General features: G+C 37.8%; 3 protein-coding genes across 4 annotated transcripts; all 3 read left to right on the top strand.

Annotated features, from left to right (window-relative positions):
- Window positions 1-12,457: 12,457 nt before the first annotated feature.
- Window positions 12,458-12,733, top strand: RB195_011289 (uncharacterized protein; the record flags this gene model as incomplete). Its single annotated transcript, XM_064192637.1, has 1 exon — window positions 12,458-12,733. The coding sequence occupies one exon, from the start codon at window positions 12,458-12,460 to the stop codon at window positions 12,731-12,733; it is 276 nt and encodes a 91-aa protein (XP_064050220.1).
- A 4,662-nt stretch (window positions 12,734-17,395) lies between these two features.
- Window positions 17,396-18,164, top strand: RB195_011288 (uncharacterized protein; the record flags this gene model as incomplete). Of its 2 annotated transcripts, XM_064192636.1 has the most annotated exons (4): window positions 17,396-17,472; window positions 17,572-17,621; window positions 17,674-17,838; window positions 17,907-17,962. In XM_064192636.1, 4 exons carry the CDS (start codon window positions 17,396-17,398, stop codon window positions 17,960-17,962), a joined length of 348 nt encoding a protein of 115 aa, XP_064050219.1. The 2 variants fall into 2 exon arrangements, with proteins under 2 accessions (XP_064050219.1, XP_013294777.2); XM_013439323.2 differs by having other exon boundaries at window positions 17,674-18,164.
- Window positions 18,165-18,206: 42 nt separating this feature from the next.
- RB195_011287 (uncharacterized protein) lies at window positions 18,207-19,359 on the top strand (the record flags this gene model as incomplete). The annotated part of the gene is made up of 2 exons (XM_064192635.1): window positions 18,207-18,347; window positions 19,294-19,359. The coding sequence occupies 2 exons, from the start codon at window positions 18,207-18,209 to the stop codon at window positions 19,357-19,359; spliced, it is 207 nt and encodes a 68-aa protein (XP_064050218.1).
- Window positions 19,360-20,779: the final 1,420 nt, after the last annotated feature.

Raw genomic sequence — 20,779 nt, 5'->3', positions numbered from 1 at the left:
TTTTCTGAAACGCTTCTGTCCTAATCTTCATACATAGCAACTCGTCCAGCTTTCACGGGCTGCTTAGATTGAATATGTTTTAGAGAATAGAATATAAACAAAATGCTAGGATCCGAGGATAATTTCCTGAAAGCGCGGAACAGGATGGCTAGGTGAGCTGATCGTAACAGTTCTCTTACCTCTACTTCACCTCTTCCTAAATCTTCCTAAATCACAACACTCTATGCCTCAATGTTTCTTGGTGTCGACGTAAGAATTTACACCGCAAAAAAGAATCATTCTGTAGTTTATCAATTTATTAATTCGATTTGATTTATTAGTTTTTATTAGTAAAAATTCTATTACGCTAGGAAATTTATCGGTTGTTATAAATTTGCAGACGTTGCAGGCGCATAGAGGGAAATGGTTGGTTAGAAAGGTTCATCGTTTCTGGAAATCTGTCTTAAGGAGGATTTTCATGGATAGTAGTTACCAATTCCGTTGCGTTTTTCAAGGCAACATGTCCAATATCAGAACACTTCAAGATAAAGCATAGCTTCATACGTTCATACTTCATAATTCATACTTTTTTAAGCTAAATTCGAAAGAATCGAGTTAATATCGAATCGTATCGAATGTCTTCATATTCGACAAGATGTCTGCTGATTTGTATTGGTCTAGGAATTACTGTAATTAAAAGTAGAAGAAGATAAACAAACGAGCAAACATGATAGAATTATGTGTGAATGTCTCGAACTTTATGGCGACAGAGTGACCGAATCGTGTCGAATGCTCGAACAGCGATCTCCCAACCAGCGATTTTCAAACAATACCAAGCCGGCTTCAACAAGACCACTAAGTACAAGTTAGCCAAATCGTGTAAATGCCCTAAACTTCTTAACTTCCCCACATGAGTATGATTATTAAAATCTTTAAGCCCAAAAATACAAAAAAAAAAGATGTTTGATGGAAAAACAAACAGGGAAGTAGAAAGGTGATCGGGTCAGATGCTGATAACAACCACCGAACAACCTGTTTAGGGATCCCGAGAAGTCATGATAGATCATGTTCGCCATTGAATGGACATGTTAAACAAATTATTCTCATCCTTCTCTGTGCTCTCTCGAATTGCATACACTATCCAGCCTAACATGTTATGACTTGGTAAACGCGAATCCGCCAATACCTTGAGTTTTCCTCCTTTTTTGAAGTTTTTCCTAATTTTCACAGAGTTTAACCGTTCCTAAACTTGTAGTGTTATGCCTAAAATATCGATGGTTATTGTTGAAATAATAAGATATAAATCATTGAGTGGTATGAAAAAATAGTTAAACAAAATATAAAACAGAAATTTTGGAAAAGATCCTTTTTTAATGGTTTAATGCTACAGAAAAATAAAATAAAATGACATATTTGCAGGGAGAAAATTTTCCCCAATAATTTGCTATTGTTATTAATGTAAGTTGATTTAAATAAACACATCTAAATTATTCCAAATGAATGCCAATTATTGATAACAATAATTAATTAATTATATAATTGTTAAGTTCCTATTAATAATGTAAGCAATTGTTTTAAGATCCAATGGGATTTTCGGAACTTTTTGGCTAAACAATTTATCTGGCTCTGGAGAAACTCCTATAGGACTTAGTTTTCTTGATAGTCACGGAGTGAAGATGGAATATAAAATGGAATCCAGAAGAGTAGTTTTCTTTGCGTTTTTACCAATGTTCCGACAAAATAATGAACGAATGTGAGAATCTTCAAGCTAAGTCCTCACAAATCCTATTCTTAATGTCCGTCCCTACTATACAAGTAAAAAATCCATTCAGAACGAGACTCTGATAATCTCCATGAAATTGAGAACGTATCTTTTTGGAAAACGATAGCTGTGCGATAGCGAACCAAGCATCGAATGTGAGCCATCGGCAACAAGCACGTCAATCCCATTGACTGACATTTAATTGAAGCCTTGGGACATTTCACTTCTCCAAAAACAACAATTGCTTGGATTTCACGAGCATCCGGACGAAATCAGCGGCAGATGTGACGGCAACGAGATTGGAGCGAAGCAGAAAGTGCTGCTCTTAATGAAATACAAGAGAAATGAAACGATCGTGTGTTCCGCGACGAAATCGGCGCTTTCGACGAGTTCGAGAGAGGGAGAGAGAGGTGAACAGCTGAGCGCGTGAGAATAAAGTTCTACTTGAGGGAATGGAGGTGGAGGAGATAGGAAGAGATTTCTATTTACTTTCGTGATCAGTCATGTGGAGTATTGTTGAATTTGAAATGAGAAAAAGAAGGATCATTGCTTTGCAATTTTCTCTTCGGATTTTTTCTTCACGCAAACAGGTGACATACTAAGGTCACATGGCAGAGTACAAGTATATCAACATATGCACCTCTATCAAAACATCGCATTAGAGTGGATGGATATCAACAGGAAGTTCAAGTCAAGACAGGGATCCTACAGGAAACTTTAGGGACATGAATGAGAGACCACGAGTTGGAATCATAGTTGGCTCGGAATGCGTTCAACCGAATGGTCGCGACACATCTGTCGCACCGCACACACTTCTTCTGTTTTATTTTTGTTTTTTTCTCGCCCTCTCTCATCCCCTGCCAATCGAAAACGCATCGCGCTCGTTCACATTAAACCTTTCCAAACGAGCACAGTGCGGGAAACGAAGAAAAATAATTCTTCGAAAGAGGAAAATAAAACGACAGACTTAAATTATGCAAAGAGCTAGAAGATATGATGCTTCGAGAAAAAAAAACTATGACGGATTGTTCAGGAATGACTCTCCAACACGGATTTGCCTCATTAAGTTCCAGGTATCTATCGCCACTACTCGAACATCCTGTTTTGAACGAATAGCAAAAGCTAGCGAGGAATATGACACTAATGTAGAAGTACAAAAACAATTTACTTTGCTGAAAGGTTCTAAAATGACAGAGTAAGATGAGAAATTCCAAAAAAAAGACTTGATCTATGCAATGATCTGGTGCTGATCACCACAAGACCTAAAATTGTTTTCAATTCCGTGTTGTTCTACTTTGTGCGTGAGTTAGAGGTATTGAAAAGAAAAAATTGGAGAACATACGAGTAGAACGACTTGAAACTCGACTCTTCTAAAACGATACGGAATAGTGTTCCGGATGCTCGCTAATAATAGAAATAAACGAAGATTCATAAAATTATGGCAAAACTTCAAAAATAAAAAAAACAAGACTAAAGTGCTTCAGTTGAAGATGATAATAAATTAAAGTTTTAGCTTTCCGCTACTCTAAGTAAACATTTCAGATTATCACGCATCTTCGGAGTTTGGCTACCATTGTCCTGAATAGTATTATTTTTAAAACCGTGCAATGTTTTCCACTGGAGATAGAAAAAAAAACTACGAACAACAAAAAAAAACATAAATTTGTTATCTAAACTAATAATAGAAGTAAATCAAGGAGTTGACGAGGAAACCCGCTACAACCTTCACAATTTTTTTTTCGAGGAATGTGAGTTGAGTCCAAGAAATGTGAAAATGACGGAAGAAATGTTGCTCCCTCGAGGAAACTCGCACTCTTCCAAGATGAAAAATAACTCAGCCGCTCGCAACACTTTGAATAGTAGCTTAGATTCGTATAGGAGGGAAAAAAGCCGGAAGTGTTTCCCTTTGCTAGTCGGTTATTTTTGTTCCGGCGGGTAGAAGTGCATGGGAAAAAATTGACTGATTTGTCCCCTCACGGCATCTCGAGCGAATCCCCTACATAAAATAGTCAAATAGATATGCTGTCATAGGACCACCGCCAATAATCCAGGAACTTGTCATTTACTCCAGGGGATAAAAAAAAAACTTTCCAAGAGAATGACATTGACAAGAATCGGCAGAAGAAAACACAAGGAACGAGGTGAATGCAAATAGTGGTAAAGAAAAAAGCGCAGAGCAAAAGATAGATGGATATGAACCGAGAAATAAAATAGAAAAACCATGAATTAACAATCATGCTACATCATCCAGAATGGTCCAGCAGCGAGAAAAATCACCAAAATTCATCCAAAGCAGATGGTATGAGAGGGTGCAATGAAAGCGAGAGAGCATTGACTTTCGTCGGGTTCGTTTGTTTGTTTATAATCCAAGTGAGCCTGGAATGCCAGGGAATCGATGGTGGTCAATGCAATCACAATAAGGATGAAAGCTCTGTATAGTAAAATACATTTTATGTTTCAAAATAACAAAAAACTTCTTTAAAAAACAATTTCGACCATTTGAAGGTAAATATTTAAATAATAAAGAATAAGTTAAAGTTGGTGGGCAGTTCGTTGGAAATAAAGAAAAAAGAAGGAAGAAAAAACACGAGAAATATTACGCTTGCAATATTTTTTGCATAGAATATACGATGAGTCATTGAAGCACATCGTAAAAGCACTCGCAGAGAGCTTCATCCAGGAGAAGAATGATGAAAAAACACTACTTTAGTTTACAAGTAGTTTATTTGAGTTTTTAAGTTTCACATAAGGATTAGGCGGACGCAATCCGTGCTACTTGGGTTGAAAGTTTAAATCGTTAATTTCAAGGGAGAAATCCAGCCTATTTGGCCTTTAAAAGTCATCATATGCTTCATTTTGGAGCCGTAAATACTTCTTATGAAAGCGATATTATTAGAGTCAGTATAACTAAATCGGATGAATCTTCTATTTCTGAGGAAGTTATCAAATATCCGTCTCATAGAGAAGTAAAAGAAAATGCCTTTTTAAAGAGTTTGACGCTAAACAACAAATAATTAGTGGAAGACTGTTTGAAATTCTGTAGTTCCGTCAATGTTTTTGAGATAACAGAAAAATCTACAATTTTCTTCTACAAAATAAAATTATAGCAAATATTTTTAGATCTTTTTTCTGCTTTCGGTCATGATTCACGATAGATCTTTGTTAAATCAAACACTTCTTCTCCATTATGAGTAATTTTTCAAAAGTTCATCTTCAAAATAATATTCCTGTTTCTTTGCAAAACCGGAGACACTTGAGTTGTTCAAGGAGTCATCAGGGTGACCCACTTGGGAGATTACAAAAGAAGCAGCGAGATATGTCCTTTCAAAATTTAATCGATTTTTTCCCTGAAAACAATAAAAGTGCAAGCAACTTGAGAGTTAAGTCAGAAATCAGGATGATCGGAGATATGTTACATTAGAGTGAACGAATAGAAATCCATCTTCATTTCAGATAATCGAAATTTATGGACATCTCCAAACTCTGCGTGTGGTGATCTGATGAGTATTGCGGGATGTGCATTTTCCTTTCTTTACTACTTTTTCAAAAGTTTTACAACTAGACGTGTGATTGCTCGAAGATATTCCCAGATGGAACGAGTTACCCTTGGATGACTCATCCGAACTCAGTTCAGATATAAGATAGGGGATGAAGTAATATGAGAGCGTCTTGAATCTCATTAGATAATTGTATGCAGTTAGCTGATTAACGGATGAGATAAAAATTCCTGGATTTGAACCCAAATCTGATTAAGGCACAGCAAAAGAAGGTAGATCTGCTAAAAATTTGCGAGTATCTCCTCGTGAAATTCACAGGATCCGGATGGATTGGGCTCGGATGGCACCCAAAAATTGCACAAAACTACTTTTCATATACTAAAAGTTTCTAAGTTTTGTTTCTCTCCTTCCTGAATAAGCATGGAACTGTGCTTGAACGGAAAAAAAGAGCGTCCTTACACAGAGGAACGTAGCCTTTGCCTAAGAAATTACTCTCTTTTTTTGAGGCAGCATCCCAAACGACGTGGTTACTTTCATGTGACTCCTGGTCCAGCACAAACCATTTCTTGACTTTGTTAAAAGTTTGCTCTGGTAATGCAAAGCCACAAAATCTCAAGCAAATCGCGTGAGAACAAGTGCAAACCCTCTAACTTTCAGAGTATCCATGCATTTTCGCCTCAGACCTAAATATATTCTCTTGTCCAGCACGAGCTCTAAAATAGCGCTCTTGTCGGGGAATTCTTTGTCTGCCGGAATTGACGAGCAAAAATTGTGTGGCGATATGGTCATCGAATAGAGCGAGGCACTTTTTTTTCAGATAAAACTCATAGAGTGAAGACCTCAATCAATCAATGAGTGGTGGTAATCCGTTACAGTGAATTGGACTCATTAAATATCCGAAAAATCGAGTTCTTCGTCTAACAAATTGCAAGACAAAGAGCGGCAGCAGTTCGCCACATGATCGACACATGAAAAAGAGTTCTTTTATGAAATATAATATCTAATGGGTGAGATTTATAGCGAACATTGACGAAGTTTTTCTAAGGGCACATCCGTCAATTCACTGAAAATGTGTGTCCTTTGCCTTTCACATCACTCAATAATTTACTGCTGCATGCTTGATAAAACAACAATGCCTCTGGAGAAAAGGGCACAGCCTTTATTTCAATGGAAACGACGCTGGATTGCAGAGATAGTCGTATTGTTTTGTTCAAGAAGAATTTTCAAGAACTTTAGGGAAAATACGAGATAATGAGGACAGAAAGAGAACAGTAACCCTTTAGTTTTCAGGAAAAGTGAGCAACTGAATTGTAGTACGAAAATAGATGCTCATGGAACAAAACAGTGGTAAAAAAAAGCATTTTTACGAATACTATTACCAAATAAAAATAACAAATAATAATAATAATGACTTAATTATTTGTTTATTTATTACATTTATTATGTTTATTTATTATTATGTTTAATTTTTATAGCTCAGTGACGAACCAAAGAAGATGCGGCAAGAACTAATACAAAACAAATACAGTAAATACAAATAAAGAAACAGGAAAGAGCAAAATATTAATACTAATATTAAATTATGTTAGTAATGTAATATTACGCTTACGATTTCGGCTGAGGTAATTTAGTATTTGATATTTGTTTATTTGTTTTATTTAATAAATCAAACTAATCATTGATGTACAAAAAAGTAAACTGGGGGCTCTACTATGTATGCTAATGCCCGATCAAATTACTTTACATTATTTCAAATTTTCAAATATTTTCCTTTTCTAATATGAATTTTGCAGCGTTCCTTAATTTTTCAAATTTTATACTTCTTACTAAGTTCATTTCAAACATCATAATGAAATTACGGATATAATGAACGGATAAGTCTAGAAAAGAATCCAGAAACATTTGCTCACCCGCATATTCATTAATTTACTTACTTATTCTACTGTGAATATGAAGTCATTAAACACTGTTTGATATTTATTTGTTTTATTTATTAAATTATTTTATTCAAGTATTTCTATGAACCCAGGGTGCTCCATAATTAAAACATATTACTGTAAATAGGTGCACGACACCCAAAAACATCATAGAACATGCGAAGAAATATGGTCCGTTTCTCAAAACTCCTTCTAGAACCGAGATGATGTGTCTCTAAAAGGTGCTCTTTTGTTTAAATCTGTCAAAGCATGCTCTGCGATCACCATTAAAAAGAAAAAATAGTTTTCTCTTGAATTTATCAACATTTTTCTGCTTTCCATAGTAATAAAGGTAACAAATTGAGGCAAAAGGCTCGGAGATAAGCAAAGAGAACAACAACGAGCTTCTGTTTCACAGGACTGACTCATTCTCCGTATTATGTTTCGTTTGTTTCGGTTGAATGGATTGCTGCATAAGCAGTATTCGATGGCCAACCGTTTATACCGTATAATAAGGTTCAAGCGCAGGTTTTCCGTCACATATTCCCCACATTCAACAGCTACTTTACGTCCCAGTTAAGAGAGGAGCGAATCGAAAATCTGCCCGAGCCTTAGCGCCAAGTGGTAGACGGGAACCAGTGCCTGGCTCTAAGTTCCAGACCAGTTCATTTTTAAAACATTTACAAAAAAAAAGTCGTGGCGAGAAACGTATGGATCATCCTAATACATAATTGACTAGGTGAGATGCTAAGGATAAGTATAAGGTCCCACAAGAGGGAAATTTTTTCACGGAGGTGACCAGTGACAACCGAAATCCAGAGAGTTTGTTGTAGAGAAGATCACAAAGCCTGGAGAAGGCGTGCCTTTCTTTCTTACCTTTTCAAACAAAACAAGAAGTAGCTCGTTGTTTACGGCTATAGAAGAAGTTTCTGCTTCATTTGTGAGTCCAAATGCACAAGGAAAAAAAAACAAAAAGTGTTTGTTAAGCGCATAAAAGCCTAAATTATTGACTGGACAGGAAATGATGCTGGTTTTTTGTGTTACTCTTCGTACGGATCCATGAATATGAGAGATATATTAGTAGAGCTAGAACAGAACCGTTTAAACCACTTTACGTGTGTTTTAAGTCACCCAGCCTCAAAGAAAAGAGTTTTTTAGTCGGATCTGATGATTGCCAGCATTTCTTAAAAAAATTTCTGCAAAAAAAAACTTGTTACTTGTTGATCTTATGATACCAAGAAAGATGTTTGTGGAGGCTAACGGAGTGGACAACACAACGATGCGATACTCAATGAGCATTCGAATTGTGAGAATCATGTGCTGTGGGGTGTACTAGTGATTCTCAACCAAAGGCAAGTGCAACAGTTTAGCATCGAGCGCCAGAGGGGCGGTTGAATTGCATCAGAAACGAGTAACAAAGAGAAGAAAGGAAACAAAAAGTGCAGTGTGCACAGCTAACGGCCTGGTTCACTGACGGGCATGATGAATCCGGTTCTATTCTAGTTATGTTATGTATACGAGGTCTGAGTGCGCCTTGATGGACGGACAGTAGCAGCTTCCCTTCAAGGGTAGGCAAGAAATGTTAGTACTAATTGGATATGAGGCGGGTTTAGCACAGACGGTGAGGGATTCCACTGTGACTCCATTGATTGATCGTTGGTTCAAAACTGCCCTAATGCCTTTCACCAAGAACTCCATTCCCCAGGGTCGATAAATTAGTACCAGACTTGTCTGGGAGGATAAAAACACTGAATTAGCACATCGGCTTGTCCCAACAAGCCATTGTATGGACTAGTTACACGTTCGTAGACCTCATACAATTGTGAATTAAAATTGAGGCGTCGGCACATCCCAGGCGGCGGGGCATTACCACCAGACACATTATCCCCTTATCCTTTATTCTCTATGACTAGGAGAAAAAATTCCTCATATCGATTCTTTTGCAAGTGTTTCCGGATATAGGAAGAAGCAAGTATGATATTTTTAAGATAAACTTTTGAAGTGCTCACAATGGGGAAGAAGTGCTTGATTTAACAAACATCTGTCGTAGATTATGACAGAAAACAGGAACTTCTTGATATTGTTTCAGAAATTCAAACGTTGGAAATCTCTTTCTTCCAGTTTTTCGCACAATTTTGTATTTATTTTCGCGGAATCGATAAAATGGCAACGTTCGAGGAAAGTTTTACTGTTGGGTTCTTCCTAAAGCGACATAGGTAAAGTTTCCAGTGTGGTGTAAGACTTGGCAGCGAAAAGGGGAACATTCCTTACCTGTTTAGAAACCAGATAGATTGTGGTCACCAAAGTGATCAGTTTACTTGACGAAGCACCTCTCTATATGTAAGGATGTAAAGAGGTGCTTCGTCAAGTAAACTGATCACTTTGACCTTTACATCATACATTATAAGATCGATAAAGTGGAAGCTTCCGAAGAGAATTTTATCATTCTCACATGTGCATTCTTCTTTGAATATTTCAATCGCTTATCCATATCACACATTTCGTTTCATCATTCGCAGTGGTGTAAGGAGTAGTGTTGTCGGGTCAACTGACCATCCTGCTGTTCCTAACTCATCTCCTTACTTCTACTTTTGGAATGTTTCGCGTGGTTGCAGTGATACTTAAAAATTACGCACTTTGCCGTCCAATTCACTAGTTGCAGGAAGCACACATCGAAAGTTTAACGCAAAAGCCGATTCCGGGAGCCATGTAATTATTTTGCATGCTTGTAACTTTTGAATAACAACTTTTGAACTTTTTTGAACATTTTCATCAACCTGTTGACATTGACGACGATGCACATTGACAACACAATTCAAAAATGTGTAGACTCATTGCGTAAGGGATGAATCGGCGCAATGTTTAGATAGTGAGCGTCACCGATTTCGAATTCAAGGCCGAAAATAAATACCATACCTGAGTTGGCTTATAAATAAATATATTTAGTCACTTATTCATTTAAAAAAGTCTTGTAACACAAAAGAATGTGCTTCAGGGATACGTAAATCTAAGTCATTCACTCTTTGTCAACCATAAGAGCGGAATCGAAATTTTTGAGATATCAATAATAAGCTTAAGGTGCAGCAGATTCAATCCCAGTAAATCTAAGTACAAAATGAGCTCGTTTGGGACATTAGGCAGCGGAATGAATGCGAACGCTCTCCCTCCATGCAGATGCCTCCACGCAGCCACTGCAAGCGGTTGACGAACGAATAAACACGCCTTTAAAGGGGCCCACACTTAAAAAAAAAGATTTCCGCACCATTGCGATGCTCGCTCCGCTCCGACATTCGACACCCACAGCTAGTCTGGACGATGGGAAGCGACGAGAAAAAAAGCAGCTACATACATCACTTAGAGCACCTACGACATGTGGAGAAAATTAGTCCCAAGCGGGTATTTTATGGACACAATTTGGACATTTCTAAACGCGTGAAACATAACACGCCGAGAGAAGCATCGCATTTTCTGGAAAGGACGAGCATGTAAAATGATGTCTGTGGCTGTTTTTGTGTGCGTGTGTGGGTGAACTCATTAAATGATGAAGGGAGAGTCGATATGAGAGAAAAAAAACTTATGCTCCGTATTTCAGGAGAAGAATGGAAATATGAAAATTAGGGAGAAATTCCTGAAAAAAGTCAAATTCAAGTCAATTCTTCATTCCTTCAATAGCATTTATAGAATAAGCAATGAGTTAGACTTATTAAAAAGTTCTATCGTTCCTATCAAGGTTCCACGGTGTTCTTCTGCAAGCTTAAGTACGAAATGAGCAAAATGAATACGATTCTCGGAGGATGTCCGATCAAATAATCTTCTCTAATGAATCCTGCTAAAATTCTCATTTCCTGGATGGGCCACTCTTATATCAGAGCGGTTATCGTGAGAGTAACGAGTGTATTTCCACTAAATCTTGAATGTCCTAATCAATTCTATTCCTGATGTAGTGGGATCTTGAGGTTTTTCAAAAAAAAAAGAAAACATTCAAAACCACTCTAAATTAATCTTCTTGATTATTTTAGTTTTTATTCCCCTGAAGTAAGTTGATACTGACTTGTAACGAAGCAGATTTTTTGTCATTATAAATAGAAATAGATATATATTAAAAATAGTCAACTTTTTGACAGGCAACCCTATAGCCTATATATAACAACTGCAAACTAGATTCTGTCTGTTCGGCTCGATTTGCAATTATGATACTACATATGTCAGGATACGACAACTGTCAACATCAGCTCTAATCGTTCAACAATTCCAGATACATATGTAGGATGGATACCTAATGCGGTGCAGTACTACGGTACTCAAATTTTGTTTATTTTTTCTTCCACTATTTTCATATCATATCCTTAATTCCACCCTTTTCTAAAAAAAATTTAAATAAAATCTAGTTGCTGCACCTACTCTTCTATACCTCTACGTAGACTTAAAGGCATCATTCAACGAATCTGAGGTGGCACGGATTTCAGGTGGAGTATTCGTATACGGTATAGTAGATTATGGAGAGAAGAGTGATTCCGTCCATTTCTTCCTAATTGCCGTAAAAAAAGGCCCGGAAGATACGGCTTCATTCGTTCTGGCGCACTATTTTCTACAAGGGGTTCGACTGGAGGGCGCCAGCCTTGTCCGTCGCCGCATCTTCCGGGCCGTTTTTTACGGCAATTAGGAAGAAATGGATGGAATCACCCCCATCTCCATAGTCTCCCATCCCGTATACGAATACTCCACCTGAAATCTGCACCACCTTAGATTCGTGGGGTGATGCCTTTAAAACTCATCAAAATCTAAGAAAATATTAGGTTGATGCATGAGTGATAGTTTTTTTTCTGTTCAAATTTAAACTCGCAGCCGAAAAAAAAGAGTTTAGTTCCATGTCTTTTAAATTAAATAAAATAACTTGAAGTTAAAGTAATGCTATGTAACACAGTATTTGAAAGCTTTATGTAACACGATATATTTGAAAATCTACAGAGAGGGTGTTTTTATGCTGATTTGCTTCTTGTTTATTTTTAGATGAATATTATAGAAAAGAACTGGAAGAAGAAACGATGTAGGACAGGTTCAAAGTAAATGACTCTTCTGGAAAATCCAGATTTGGGTGGAGAAGAGGTGTCCGGGATCTAGCATGACCAGTATGCGCATAATTGCGCAACAAATAGCGCTTACAACGCTTGTAGTAGAATGGGAATCCTTCAAGTGTCCAAATAAATGAAATATAGGGATTCTTTAAATCACAGCATATATTTCGAATACTCATAATTTTTGTGAGATGACAATTATTCATGATCTGTATACCATAATGTATCATGGAATCATGTCCTCATACTTTTTCATACTTTTTCTTATACTGTTATTCTTATACTTATTCTCCTATTATTATTATTATTATTATTATTATTATTATTATTATTATTATTATTATTATTATTATTATTATTACTATTATTATATTATTATTATTATTATTATTATTATTATTATTATTATTATTATTATTATTATTATTATTATTATTATTATTATTATTATTATTATTATTATTATTATTATTATTATTACTTGCTCTTATTTTTTATTCTTAAATTTTTCAAAACCTTCATACACTGCGTTCTGATTGCGTCTCCTAATTTTTTACATGAGACAAGATAAATGTTAGAGTCCAACCTTCTCCCAGCTTTCTTACAGTACGGCTAAGTAGTAGTACACCGTTTTAGCGCTTTCACATAAAAGATAGTGACCAGAGATCAAATCCCAAGTGTTCGGGCGGTTGTAGCGCAGTCGGCAAGAGGTTCCCACCGTGTCCGCCCAGCATCGATCGATGTTTCGAAACCGTCCTAGGGACAACCAAGCCCGTCATCCTTCCGGAGTCGATAAATTGGCACCAGACTTGTCTGGGAGGATAAGCACGCTGACGTGACACATCGGCCAGCCTCCACTAGTCATTGTATGGATTGGGTTGGAGACGCGTTCGTAAATCTCAAACGGTTCTGAATTGAAGTGAACGAGTGGATGCACTCGAAGTGGATTGATTAACGGCAGACACTTTATCCTTTTGCCCTTTTCCCAAGGATTCACGAGTGAATTAGGGGTTCGAGAGGTCATCGCTTGCCAATGAAAATTGAAGTGTATACAGTATACAAGACCAACGGTTAATTACGTTATGTTGAATGAAAATATTCGATTTCGTTTAATGCACCGATAAAACGTTTTCAATGGAAATAGAAAGAAAGATTGAAAAGAAGAAGAGTAGAAGATTTTGGAAAGCTTTCAGCATGAAATAAGTCGAAAGTAAGATATGCTGAGCATATTTCCATGCGTATTCCATAAGTAATTTTTTCTCCTTCCCTACTTTTATATTCTAGTCCTTATAGACATGTATTATACGCAAGTGAGGTTCCGTTACGTTCTCCCCTTATGCTAACAACATCGTGTATTTCCACATTTTTCTGGAAAACACATATAAACTATTCATAGAAGACCAAAAACATCATCATCATTCAAACATCAGGCGTTTTAGTGAAAACAGCTCACGTACCACCTTAACGGCGCCTTTCTTCGGAATACTTTCAGTTCACGGAAAGAGACGTTTCGTTAGGATAAACGAAATTTTAGTGAATAAATTATCATGGAAGAATTACACATTTATGGAGAAAATAATTCTGCAGAGAAAACACCGACTGTGAATGAAATGGGCCGGATTTTCCCAGAACCCGTTTTAAACCTTGCCGCAAAAACATGTGAAAATCTTATTGCGGTAAAAAATTTCCTTGCGAGCATGCATATTTGATAAGAACCGACAAGAATAATGGACAATAATCGGAGCCTTTCGAGATTTCAAGAACTATAATTGACTAATTCGAGAACGCTTACTTAATCCTACCAACTTCTTCAAAAGCAAAAGAAGAAACAATGAAGCTTTTTTTTAGCAAAAAAAATAGTTAAGAGAGAAAATTTTTTTAGGAAATACAGGGACAAAGCAAACTGAAAAAAGCTACTATGCTCAGATGACTAGCAAAAAAACCGGAGATAGTAGTAATCTGGCAGGAAACGATAAACTGTAAACAAAGTTGTAACGATGAATTATCATCAGCATGCTACGTTGATGGCGATCCAACACAGAAATTAAGAAGCTGGAGATGTTCAATTACATGAGTTATAAAAGAAACGTTCAGAAGGCTTATTTATGATGCAAAAATTATGTTCCATTTTGTTTTTCCATTTAATTTCAGTGGATTATATTCGAGAAGTTTTCTATGGGATTCGATGAAAATTGCAGTAAACACTTCAACACACCAGAGATCACGAGTGCGTCGAGTGTTTCCTCGTATCCCAATGTTCACCTTCTACTTATTATTTCAAGCTCACATATCTAAAATAATCATTTTTTCTCCTTTTGACACTCGCGCAAGTTAAAATAGCGGAGTTTCCTAGGTTTTTTTTTAAAGTTTTTACAGTTTAAGCTGAGTTTTCCACAGCAGTTTCCGGATAGGATTAGAGCTGTAGTTGGGGAGAAGCAGAAAAAACAGAGAACCACTGCCCCCTTCCCTCCCTCTCCCTCTTCACAGGAGCCCTCCCCCCATTCATTCTAAAAACACAGGAGTTAGAGAACTAAGGGGTACTCCAGAGATCAGTTTGCCCCACGATACAGCTCTTTACACTCGTGCACGTGACGAAATTCTCCTCAAACTCTTTTTCTGGATAACACTTACGGGTGAGGAAGACAGTTCCAACGAATTTTCTCGTTGGATCAACAACACCTCTAAAACCTTTGATCCGTTTGATTTTTGCATCTGAAAGAGGTGTGTTTGTGTGTGTGTGTTTTTTTTTGTTGGGAAGTTCGCAGTACACTTAGCGTTCTGTTCTGGATCCAGTGTCAGAGATTTTTTCAAAAGTTGCTTTTAAAATTTTAAACCTGTAGGTGAATGTGAGAACAATGTCAACTGAAATCTTTCTTTTTTCTCATCAAACACATATAAAATTAAATGTTCAAATATTTGAAATGTATACATATCCAAACTCGAAATGCACAACGGAAACAATCTTTTCGAGTAAATAAACTTGTAAACTGAACAGATTTTGGCTAAGATGCTAGAATTAGCTAAAAGTTCCAGGTTTTTTTTTGCTAAGAAACTTCTCAAGGAACTCCCCAACGTCCTACGGGATTCTTCGTAGACATTAAAACCCTGTTCTGATGTAAAGGTCAGCTTCAAAATTCCTTGACAAAAATAGTTAAACGGCGCATAACCTAATAGAACTAATAGGATCCACGAAGTGCAAAATTGCATACTTTATACTTTGAAATTGAACATCGCTAGAAAACTGGATGGCTATTTTTCTTCCTTTCAAGGGTTTGCTGTAGAAGAAAAAAAAAACAATAACGAGTGAGGAGAAACGCTATACCCTATAAGATAATAGCAGGAATAGCCATATAAAAGGGAATTCCATTGCAGAGCACTGCAATGGCGGATAAACGACCGGATGAAAATAGCACTAGCACAGAATGGCATGCCCCCGTACCCCATGCCTCTTTCCGGGAGCGCTGCCGTGTCGAACTTGTGAAACCGTCAGCAGCAATTCATTCCTGCTTCGGCTCCGCAGTGAGCCTGCAGTGGAATTCGTTACTGGTCGGCCGCCGAAGTCATCAGATAATTCTATATTTAGAATAGGGCGGGTGTAGTGCAGCAGTTAGACCGTTTAACTATTTTTGTCAAGGAGTTTCGGAGCTGATCTTGACACATCGGCTAGCCACCGCAGGTCATTGTATAGGCCAGCTGCACGTTCGGAAACCCCAAACGATTCTGAATTGAAGTGAACGTGGGGGCGCACTAGCCGGCCTGCTCCGGCTTCTTATTATTCTGATTCAAGCGCGCCGCTTCCTTGCCATATGGTCGACAAGGAGGGGACAGTATTGCAACAAACATTACAAATGATCAATTATCGCGTTCCGTGATCGGCTCGTTCACCTGTAGAGAGGCAAAAATTCCTTAGTAGTGGAAAATCAGCAAGGCAGTGCTGTTGAACAGGGAGGATCCGCACCACATAGTTGTCAAATCATCAATCTGCTTATCATTCCTCAGATACAAATCCTTATTGGAGTGGTCGTTGAAAAAATAGAGCAAAAAGATTGTTGAATTCCACCCGCGCGAGCAAGAAGGATTTCGAAAAGGATGCGGCATATTTCATCACATACGCATACACTCGAAACATGCTGAACTGCCGGAAGAATAATACAAGACATTTCTATATTTCACTCCCACTGAACTTCGATCCGCTTGGACGGAAGTGGTCACGAGAAAGAAGTAAGTTACATTGTTCTCGAAGCATTTAGATCCATTTGTAAAACCGTTTTGTCGCCAGCAGTCTGGTGCAGCACCTCGCTCAATTGTTTGCTAGAAGATCTGCTGCTTTTAATGGTAAGAATTTTTGCAAGTGAGGGCGTGCAAAAAAAGAGGCGTTCGTTGTATTGTGTTAGAGCTTCCATTAACGCGGCACTGAAGTTTTTGTATTTTTTGGACTTTAGTGTTTGGTTAAAAACCACTCATAATGCACTTAAATTGCAGCAAATGTAAATGCGTCCGTGTTGCTGTTACACATTTTGACAGCACCTCATTATTTATGCGAATAATATTATCATACTATCAGCGCTAATGGTGGAATTCTCTCTTGAGCAAAATGTAAAATAGAGAGAAATTGTAAGATGTAAAAAAATCAAAGAAATTTTAGATGACTACAATGAAAGAGAGATATCATTACAGTAAAGAAAACTCGGTAAAGAAATTTCCTACCATTACAAACGAGTTGGCGCGATGATACTTATGTCGGTTAATAAATTGCTTGAAGACATCAAGTGGCTTCCGTTGTTTGATACTTCGTTTCAACTGAAGGCTCAGAACAAAAAAATGTTAAAAACGGACAACCCGGCGGATGTAGCAGGTGTCGCAAAACTACTTTATTCAGTAAGACATTTTCGATTCTTGTTCGGCATATCTGCTCAGAGGCGGTCCGAACATCTAAAATGTGTTAAAGCAACAGAAACATTTTCATTTGTCAATGGTTAAGTGTATATTAAGTGGTTTTAGTGTGAGCGTATAAAAACACCCCAAACTCACATAAATGAAACATTCTGCATCATGCAATAAACGTCCGTTCTTTCAACGTTCTTATCCACAAAATCCTCTATTAGGGATTAATATTCCAATAAATAACGATGTTCTGAACATTTCACTACAAAAACGATTCCACTCATGCTAATGTGTTTAAAACCATATCACCACGTTAAGATCTTAAAACTCCTAACAACCGCAGTATTCGCAGTTGAAAGGTTAGCTCTAACCGCATCAGTTTTCCGAAGAGATGGTTCTGTTCTACGCCTCGTGACTAAACATTCCCGCACCTAAGAACTTAATTCGATAAATTTCAGAATGGTCGCTGTTTTCGTGGCAGCACTTCTTGCTTCTTTATTCACTGAAGGTAAATTTATCCTCTTCCGTTTAATCATACTTGATAATCACTGGCGTAATAGGGAGTGCTGATTGTGTGGACCTCGAATCCCTCGGCTCTGTGGAAAGCGAAAGGCTCCAACTGCATCATGCCGTATACAGACTCATAGAAGCGGAGCTTGCTTTGAAACTCCATAAAGTTCGTAATAATGAAACAATACACTGGGAAAATTTTCTCGACGGTGCAGGTAAAAGAATAGTTGAGCACAATTCATCATCATGTGTAAGGCAAGTTATGGAATCTTTGACAATTGAGCTGGATGTGACAGAATCAGAAGAAGTCCCTTCTATCATCACACCACACATCTTTGACGCTGTGTTTAAATTAGCGAAGGTGCTAGTAAAAATTTGCCCTATTTCTGAGGAGATGGAAGTACTTCAAAATCTAGCCAATGATTCTTCGAAAAACACGACGGACGTTCATGGGAATTTTAGAACGGAAAGAACGAAACTAGTAGAAGTTATGATGGCTATTAGTCACAAGTTCCCAACTCGCCCTCAATGTTCTTTTTAACTATCCTTAGCTATGTTTCTTACATATTTGACTTTGTGGTTCATGTTAACGAATAAAGGCATCGGCAAACCATTTTCTCACACAGAAGATCTCAAACACTTTATTGCCCATGTTCGACTGTCTTTTCGACTGTTCGTCGATCATACACACGGTTACGTACCAGCAAACCTCAAGGGTCAACTGGTAGGTAATCGTGCGTATGATCGACTCTGCACAACTCCCAGCTGCTTGGTTTGCCCGTAAGGCATAGAGGGTGATTGCATGGTATTAGAAGTAGTTTTTCGTATCACGTGCAGGTTGTGCGGTGACGATTATATAGGGGAAGCGGGACGTCCACTGTGTATTAGGGTCAAGGAGCGTCTAGATGGACTCGCAAAATCTAAAACCTTCACCCCACTTGGAGCACACCGTAGAAGGTGTCATCCAGACCCCGAAGTAGAGGTAGAAGTTCGTATATTATCTTACGAGTCCGAGATCACAGCACGCAGAACACTAGAGGCCTTTTGGATAACCGCCAAAAGTCCAAAAATGAGCAAGAAGGATGAGTGCATCGCTATCACGAAAGAGTTATCTCCATATCAAGAACTATGCGGGTTTTGATCTACGGGGCGGGCCGTGAGGTCCCTATATAAAACCCTTTTGACTCGTAGTTGTAGTACGTGGTGGTCTGCTGCGTTAACAAGTCTAGTTCATGAGGTAAGTACTAGCCTATGTGTTGCTGTTGAGTTTGCCTACCGTTTGAGTGCTTTCAGTAGGGTGATGAGGCGCTTGAGGGGATAAGTCACTAATGGCTTTGAGTTTTCCAGGCTCTGACGAAGGCTATAACGCCGAAAAGTTAGCCGTTGTTAAATAAAGACGATCAATACCAATCTTGGCTACAGCTCAAAGAAATCAATTAAAACTACGTTTCAAGCACTTTAATTTAATTTTAAAATTTAATTTCATCTTAAACACTTTAATTCGTTCTAATACGTTGTTTGTCCGTCTCTTTTTGTTATCGTATTTAAGAAATTTCATTCTCTGACACTAAGAGTTGAACAAGTAACCGCTAATTTAAAAGTGGTTTGGCAGACAAAAGATGTTTATTCTTTTAACCATGCTTTACCCATAGCAATGGTTCTATTTTTAGATTATGCTGGTGCACAAGGTTGATGCTAAAAGACTCGTTCTAATCCCTTCAAAAGAACGTCATTAAAAAATGATAACAAATAATTTGTTACGATCACTCTCAAATACCACTTGGAAACGTCTGGAAGGGAAATGTGCGGCTTTTCCAAATTTCCGTCCATCTATCTGTTCAGGTTCGAATCCGTCCCAGTGTTCACCAAGCCTTTCATCCCTCCGGAATCGATAAATTGGTACCAGACTTGTCTGGGAGGATAGAAACACTCACTTGACACATCGGCTAGCCACCGCAAATCATTGCATAGGCCAGTTACACGTTCGTAAGCCTCAATCGATTCTGAATCGAAGGGAACGTAGGGGCGCATCCCAAGCGGATTGATTAACGCCAGAAAGTTTATCCTTCATCCTTTATCTTTAGAATATCACCAAAATGACGTCATAAATGAGATCTTGATTGGCATTTGAACGACCTTCGCTGCAAATTGGAACGAAAAGAATCCCACAATATGGACAGCCACGACGACGACAAAGGTCAAGAAGATCGCGCTCTCAAATACATTCCTCTCTTCATGAGGAGCAAAAATCAGGATTAAGGAAAACAAGTAAGTAAACTACCTGATTGCAGCCTCGTCATGTTCGGGTGACACAAATTGCGGCGTATTCGACTCAGATTCTCTTCCTGTCACAATTTTCTTGAGCTGATGTGACAGGAATAGCCCATTGACAGAGGAATTCACCATGAGAAGTTGTAAAGAAGTAAAATAATCCTCTTCTACAATTCGCGTTGATAGAGATCGCGATAAAATTCAATAGAGAGCATTGAAATCTGGACGGAAATGAAATCAAGTTATCGCCTTAGCGCTGGCTTGAATCTCAAAATAAAGTGAGCAGATAGTAGTTGGAGGCGTGAGGTGGCCATAAAAATATGGATTTTTTTACTGGATCGAAAACGTCAAAACTCAGTTTTCATGCAATTATTAAAGTAGATCCGTCGATTTTTCCAAAAACCTTTAAATTACATAATTGACTATTTGTTAACGCATAAATAATCAAGTGATTATAAAAAATTGCATAATTAATCGCATAAATAATCAGGTGGTAATGGTGACAGGTGGAGAGAAAATACTGGAAATTTATTAGTGAGTAGATAGCACAGCCAGCTACAGTAACCAACTCTGCAAATCTTAGTTCCCCAGCTCATAATTTTTTCTGTTGAATAATTTTCAGTTTTCATGCTCTTGAATTGTCCCTCCCTATGTGAAAATAGCTACCATTAGCATTAGAGCTGAGAAGGTGACCTTTTCTAAAAGCATCGGTTCGAGCGAACGGAAACTGCTGGAAAAATGTAGAGGAATTTCCAGAAGAGATTACGAGAGGCTGTGATAAGGCAGAAAATCCATGAGTCTGAGTTCGCGGCAAATTCGTTCTTCCATGTCTTTTGTTTTTCTCTTCACTAATTTCAGCTAATAGTGATGAATTTTTTAAAGCTT

Source organism: Necator americanus, chromosome III (assembly GCF_031761385.1).
Source record: "Necator americanus strain Aroian chromosome III, whole genome shotgun sequence".
Taxonomy (NCBI): Eukaryota; Metazoa; Nematoda; class Chromadorea; order Rhabditida; family Ancylostomatidae; genus Necator; species Necator americanus.
The sequence above is the reverse complement of the archived record's forward strand: the minus strand, read 5'-3'. Positions and strand labels throughout refer to the sequence as shown.